Below are 8,031 nucleotides of genomic sequence, written 5' to 3' on the forward strand. Positions count from 1 at the left end.
CCTTGTGGTAAGGCGTCCGCCCCGTGATCGGGAGGTCGTGGGTTCGAACCCCGGCCCTGTCACACATAAGACTTTAAAATTGGCAATCTAGTGGCTGCTCCGCCTGGCGTCTGGCAATATGGGGTTAGTGCTAGGACTGGTTGGTCCGGTGTCAGAATAATGTGACTGGGTGAGACATGAAGCCTGTGCTGCGACTTCTGTCTTGTGTGTGGCGCACGTTATATGTCAAAGCAGCACCGCCCTGATATGGCCCTTCGTGGTCGGCTGGGCGTTAAGCAAACAAACAAACAAACAAACAAAAAACGTTACTCTTCTCCGAGATTAAAGGGACACAGCTCAAATGATTGTTGGCCAATAAAAAGCCACGTGCACAATTTTTTTTTTTTTTTTGGGGGGGGGGGGGTCGCTTTATTTTTTCTTTTTTTCTTTTCTTCTTCTTCTCCTCTTTCTCTTGCTTGTTCCGACGCTTGTACCTGGTCCCAATATATGCTTTCACACCGTCCCGTCCCAGTACTCACTGCTCCAGCCACACCTGAGTTTCCATCCGCTGCCAGACTTGTCGATTTTACAGATAAAAGAAAACAAACCTTCAAACTAAAAAATAAGCGATCCATCCGCAGTCCTGAACTTGTTGGGACGTGTCATCGGAAACACACATGTTATTTGTTTGGCCTAAGCTCAAAAGTCACGCACCCGAGGCCAAACTATGGCAGATGCCGTTTTCGCCAGTAGAGCCAACAGTGTAGAAAAGAAAGCCGTGCGCGAAGGAACGGATTCGGGAACAGCTCTTGTTGATGGGTGTGTGGTGTGCGGTACAAGGTGTAGGCCCCTTCAAAAATAGTGCTGTTAATTAATGGATCATGGTATGCGTACTTCTTCGCAATCATTGTTGTAAAGTCCACACAAAAAAGTCGTAAAATCAAGAAGGAAAAATAGTGTTCGTCATTGTTTTTTCTCGCTTAGATTCGAAAAATCAACAGCAGTAAATATTGGGCATCATTTTGTTTTCCCTTTGTTAACTTCATCCGTCCGTCGCGATATAACCTTCGTGGTTGAAAACGACGTTAAACACCAAATAAAGAAAGAAAGAAAGAACTTCATCCGTTTTTCGAAGATTGCAGTAAACGATAAAAAGAGAGTAAATGTTGTCATAGGCGTTTGGTGGTTTTACATTCAGAGACATGAGCTGTTTGGGATTCAGCGGCAGCTGATTACACAAGAGACAGACAATTACATTTTTAGGACTTTGGTCAAACCGAAGTTCAAGGACTGGAGGATCGAATTAAAAGTGTTGAGTGCAAGATCAAGAACATTGATTTAAACTCCTGTGAACAACATGAGCAAGGTAAGTTGTTTGTGTTTGAGGTCCTCATTTTAAGACTTTTAAAGATTCATAAGTGAGTTTGCAGTTTCACTTTTATCTGTGCTTGCTCGGTTTACACATCCATTGCTTTTTAGGTCTATTCAAATGCCTATCAAACTATACTCAGCACACACACACACAATAAAAATAAAAACAAATACAATTAAAAGCTTTCCGTTGAAAACCTAAATGAGCTATGTTTTCACGTTGATTCACTCTACAGAAACTAAAAGTATCTGGATTTAAGAGCAAATCGCGACATAACCAAACATTTACTTTTGAGGCAAATAAAAATAATGCTTTAAACAAAAAATGTGTTGATGGTGTTTTCAAAAATATCATAACTGAGTCACTCTGTGCACACCAGCATTAATTGTATTCCAGGGCATTGACAGCCATAAATCTATGCGCAAAACGTTTCTTCGAGGTTACTGCGTGCTTCCTTCCATGTGCACAATTTGATAGATGGGGTGTGTGTGTGGGGAGGGGGGGGCTTAATATTCAACCGGGATAAAACCTTCAAGCTGTTGAACAAACTCTATTGATAAGGGGGGGGGGGAGGGGGAGGGATCGAGGGGGGGGGGGGGGGGTACACGAGCGGGTAATTATTCCAGGTGTTGAAAATGACTCGGCCGATGTTGTGTGTGTGTTAGGGGGTGGTAGGTGGGGAGTGGAAGGAGGGGGGGGGGGGGGGTATTTGACCGGGTGTTGAAAACTGATATAATATATATTATGAATGACGTGCTTTGCTCATGCTTGCTTTGTGATGGGGCTCATTAGAATATCGTTATGTCTGCACCCTTAGACCCACTCACTCAGGAATACATCAGAGACACGGCCACATAAGTTGGCATGCACACATGTACACACGCACACAAACACACACCGACACACACACGCATGCATGCACGCGCGCACGCACGCACGCATATGGAAAGCCGTTTGGCTCATAACCATTACACGCGTAATAAAACATAAATACACGTGTAATAAATAATTGATACACGTGTAATAAATGATTAATGCACGTGTAATAATCATTTTTTACGCGTGTAATAAATAATTCATACACGTGTAAGAAATGATTAAATACGCGTGTAATAAATATTTCATGCGCGTGTAAAAAATGATTAAATACGCGTGTAATAAATATTTCATGCACGTGTAAGAAATGATTAAATACACGTGCAGGAAATAGTTTATACGCGTGTAAGAAATGATTAAATACACGTGTAGGAAATTATTTAAATACACGTGTATTTAATCATTACATACACCCGTAATAAACTTAAAACTTGAATCGGAAAATATACGACATGCAAAGCAACAACTCTCGTCTATTCTACTTCCGGTTCGCGCGCACAACAACCGACTTCATCTGATAAAACAAGTAACTTACCTTTCCAATGCTGTGCGAGCCTGGGCAAAGGCGTTAAATTGTTCTCGCAAACCTTCTAAGGTGACATTGACGTTTGCCGCTTCCGCCATCTTGAGCTGTAAGCGTGCAAAGCGAGGCGATGAAGACGCATAGAGTGTTTTTCATGTGGATTCCCAGTCCGAGTTTTTAAGTCGCTTAACCACGTGACTCCTGCATTTTTAACGCTTGTATGAAATATTTATTACACGCGAATTTATTCATTTCTTACGCGTGTATGAAAAATGTATTACACGTGTATTTAATCATGTCTTACACGTGTACGAAATGATTAAATACACGTGGAATAAAAATGTCATACACGTGTACGAAATGATTAAATACACGCGTAATAAATATTTCATGCGCGTGTAAGAAATATTTAATACACGCGTAAGAAATATTTCATGCGCGTGTAAGAAATAATTAATACACGCGTAATAATCATTTCATGCGCGTGTAAAAAATATTTAAATACACGTGTAATAAATAATTACACGTGTATTTAAATATTTCTTACACGCGCATGAAATGTTAATTACACGTGTATTTAATCATTTCTTACACGAGTATGAAATATTTATTACACGTGTATTTAATCATTATACTATTCCATAGCATGAGAAAAAAGATAAATTACACGTGCAATAAGAAATAAATACACGTGTATTAGTCATTTATTACGCGTGTATTTATGTTTTATTACACGCGTAATGGTTATGAGCCAAACGGCTTTCCATACACGCACGCATACACACGCACACACGCACGCACGCCCGCACACCCGCACGCACGCACGCACGCATACACATACGCACACACACACAAACACACACACACACACACACGCACATACACACACACACACACTCACAAACACACACACACACGCACGCACGCACACACACGCACACACACACACACACACACGCACGCACGCACGCACGCACACACACACAACATGCACCCCCACTACTCCAGCACCCTCCCTCCCTCCCCCTCCACCCATCCACACAGATCCACGCACACATACGTACCTACTGTTCAAATCCACCTTACTTTGTCTTCGTTGCGTGAGTGAGGTACTAGGTGCGTGCACTCAGTCCCCTGGATGAAAATAGTTGTATCAGCTGCCTTACAGATACTGTCAACAGTCGGCGTTGTTATTATCACGTTGTCATTGTCATTGACAGGTGTCCGTCTGTGTGTATGTCTGTTAGTCTTGCTTTGTCTCTGGCTCTGTCACACACACCCGCGCGAGCACACACACACACACACTCCACAAACACACACACACATGCATGCACACACACACACACACACACAACCCCCCCCCACACACACACACCACACACAACCCCCCCCCCCCCCCACACACACATAAAACAAAGAAGTAAAAAACAAGTCGCGTAAGGCGAAAATACAATATTTAGTCAAGTAGCTGTCGAACTCACAGAATGAAACTGAACGCAATGCCATTTTTCAGCAAGACCGCATACTCGTAGCATCGTCAGTCCACCGCTCATGGCAAAGGCAGTGAAATTGACAAGAAGAGCGGGGTAGTAGTTGCGCTAAGAAGGATAGCACGCTTTTCTGTACCTCTCTTTGTTTTAACTTTCTGAGCGTGTTTTTAATCGAAACATATCATATCTATATGTTTTTGGAATCAGGAACCGACAAGGAATAAGATGAAAGTGTTTTTAAATTGATTTGGACAATTTAATTTTGATAATAATTTTTATATATTTAATTTTCAGAGCTTGTTTTTAATCCGAATATAATATATTTATATGTTTTTGGAATCAGCAAATGATGGAGAATAAGATGAACGTAAATTTGGATCGTTTTATAAATTTTTATTTTTTTTTACAATTTTCAGATTTTTAATGACCAAAGTCATTAATTAAATTTTAAGCCACCAAGCTGAAATGCAATACCGAAGTCCGGGCTTCGTCGAAGATTACTTGACCAAATTTTCAACCAATTTGGTTGAAAAATGAGAGCGTGACAGTGCCGCCTCAACTTTCACGAAAAGTCGGATATGACGTCATCAAAGACATTTATCAAAAAAATGAAAAAAACGTATGGGGATTTCATACCCAGAAACTCTCATGTCAAATTTCATAAAGATCAGTCCAGTAGTTTAGTCTGAATCGCTCTACACACACACACACACACACACACGCACATACACCACGACCCTCGTTTCGATTCCCCCTCGATGTTAAAATATTTAGTCAAAACTTGACTAAATATAAAAAGAAGCTCTGAGTATAAAGCTGCTGTCAACAAAACCTGATGAAGCAAGATTGCTCCAAGCAATCCTCTCTCACGGCTATCGTTCTCACTCCGTTCCCATGGCAACGCGGACGTCAGACTGGGACAAAGGCTAACACATGTCTGTCACGGACAACGGTCTTTGATATCTACACTTCTTAACAGAAACTAAGTCCCATAGATTGGAAACCAGCGTGAGAGTTGTTTGACTGCTTATTTGTCTGTGAAGAAACAATGCAGTTCTGGCATACAAAATGTGGAGGTTTATACAATGCAATGCAATACAATACAATACAATACAATACAATACAATACAATACAATACAATACAATACAATGCAATGCAATGCAATACAATACAATACATTACAATACAGCACGATGTGATACAATAGGATACGATACAGTACAATAATAATAAAATACAATTTGATGCCTTGTGATTCATTACGATGTAACACAACAAGAATATCATAGCTTTGTGCTCACGTCACATTCATCACGTGTGTCATTGTGATCAGAAACACGCGTAGACAGGACTATGGACATGCAGCTCATACATCGCCATGAAGACCAAGCTGCATACACGCAATCTGTCACTGGTATTCAGCACTCGGTGCCTATGATTTGCATCGATACATTCGCAATCACATTACGTTCACACGCACGCGCACGTCCGCAAGCACGCACACTCACACATCAGTACACACACGCACACACACAGAAAGACAGACAGACACACGCGCGCGCGCATAAACACACACACACACACACACACACGCGCGCGCGCTCTTCTTCTCTCTCTTTCACTCTCTCTCTCTTTTCTCTCACTCTCTCTCTCTTTCTCTCTCTCTTTTTTCTCTCACTCTCTCTTTTTCTCTCTCTCTCTCTCTCTCTCTCTCTCTCTCTCTCTCTCTCTCTCTTTCTCTCTCTCTCTCTCCTTATTCATTCCCCCAGCTGCTTCTCCATTCCGTGAAACAATACTGTCAGTGGATTTGAAATAATGTCATCACTATCATTTCGAAGCAGTACAGTATTTGTCATCAACGTGTCAGCCCTTCAGTCACAATCGCCCTTTGCTAGTGATTGGCCCCTCTAATGTTTGTCCGAGTAAAAAGCAAGGGTTTTCACTCTTTCACAACAATAACAATAACAATAACAATAACAGCACTTTATTGTCCATTAAAATATTACATAAAAATGGAAATTTTTCTTCGGCACACCCTGCCTGCCTGTAAACGATTATAACAACAATTGTATAGGACGACACACATAAAACATAAAACATAAAAGGGATACAATCAAATATGATATTGCACTATGTGAATTTACCCTCTCATATCACATGAGTTGGGTTTCACAGCAGAGTAATCACATTACAAATATTTCACACACACCTTCACATGTACACATTGTTTGTTTTTTCCCAGCCGACCCGAGTTATTTTCGGAATACGTCTATTATGACCCCTCGCGTGGTATATTTGTTGTGCTTCAAATTATATGTAACACATTGTTGGAGACACGTACGTGACCATGAATTGGGTGAACATGAATTGGATCATGGCAACATCTTGCACTGGTTTAATGTTGCGTCTTCCGATGCGTCAAATGGGTGACTGAACTCTCATGGCTCAGAGTTGGTTATTGAAAGTGCTACGTCTCTATGTTTCAAACGTATGCCCACAAACATCCATAACACACAAGATTCTTGAACGTGGTGTGGTAGACAGATCAAAACTTTTTTTCTTGTTTCATTGTGGCGTTCAAATGTAGAAATCGAAATCAAATCCTAGTCTGATAACTTCCTTTCATTCAATTGTACCATTGTTATGTGCATGTCCGTTCACTACAAAGGTCATTCGATTGACGTTCTTGTGAATGTTTCGAATTGTCTTCTTCGTGTTCTTCTTCTGCGTTCATGGGCTGAAACTCCCACATACACTCCTGTTTAAAAAAAAAAGAATTTAACGAGTATTTTTTTTCGATATGCCCGTTTTTACCCCGCAACTTTAGGCAGCCATACGCCGTTTTCGGGGGAATTAGTTTTGTCTATAATCCAACGTTCCATTAGGTAACCTTTCTTGGTTTCTAATTCTTGAGTTTGAAACGTTAGCAGTCTGTGTCGGATGTACATGATGACCAAAATGTCATCTACAAAGACGTCTACGTGTGTTCAGCGAATTACTTTATATTTTATGTTAATGAATGTCACATGATGGATGATCAGTTTACAAAGTTCTAATTTCGAAGGTCAAATGGTTTGACAGTTATGCTATTTCTAAAACATATTCTAAAATCTGGGATCGGCTTAACGATACGAGATTTGACATTGAGAGACAGCCACATGCATTCACCCAACAAAGCCCTACATATTTGTACATCTGGGGTAGTCTAAAGCTCTTTGTATAAAAAAAACAAGTCGCGTAAGGCGAAAATACAATATTTAGTCAAGTAGCTGTCGAACTCACAGAATGAAACTGAACGCAATGCCATTTTACTCGTAGCATCGTCAGGGCCACCGCTCATGGCAAAGGCAGTGAAATTGACAAGAAGAGCGGGGTAGTAGTTGCGCTAAGAAGGATAGCACGCTTTTCTGTACCTCTCTTTGTTTGAACTTTCTGAGCGTGTTTTTAATCCAAACATATCATATCTATATGTTTTTGGAATCAGGAACCGACAAGGAATAAGATGAAAGTGTTTTTAAATTGATTTGGACAATTTAATTTTGATAATAATTTTTATATATTTAATTTTCAGAGCTTGTTTTTAATCCGAATATAACATATTTATATGTTTTTGGAATCAGCAAATGATGGAGAATAAGATAAATGTAAATTTGGAGCGATTTATAAATTTTTATTTTTTTTTACAATTTTCCGATTTTTAATGACCAAAGTCATTAATTAATTTTTATGCCACCAAGCTGAAATGCAATACCGAACCCCGGGCTTCGTCGAAGATTACTTGACCAAAAT

At 40.2% G+C, this 8,031-nt stretch overlaps 1 protein-coding gene across 4 annotated transcripts in view; it reads left to right on the forward strand.

Moving 5' to 3' along the window:
- The first annotated feature begins 730 nt into the window (after positions 1 to 730).
- The window catches only part of LOC138976281 (retinal-binding protein-like), a 31,048-nt gene continuing 23,747 nt past the window's right edge, over positions 731 to 8,031 (forward strand). The window contains exons 1-2 of one of the 4 annotated variants that reach the window (XM_070349123.1): positions 732 to 863; positions 1,178 to 1,345. In XM_070349123.1, the coding sequence (XP_070205224.1) occupies positions 1,337 to 1,345 (9 nt within the window). In that variant the 5' untranslated portion in view covers positions 732 to 863; positions 1,178 to 1,336. Of the gene's footprint in view, positions 1,346 to 8,031 lie in introns of all 4 variants that reach the window. The other 3 variants (XM_070349124.1, XM_070349126.1, XM_070349122.1) reach the window with 3 other exon arrangements.

This window comes from Littorina saxatilis, linkage group LG9, assembly GCF_037325665.1.
Source record: "Littorina saxatilis isolate snail1 linkage group LG9, US_GU_Lsax_2.0, whole genome shotgun sequence".
Taxonomy (NCBI): Eukaryota; Metazoa; Mollusca; class Gastropoda; order Littorinimorpha; family Littorinidae; genus Littorina; species Littorina saxatilis.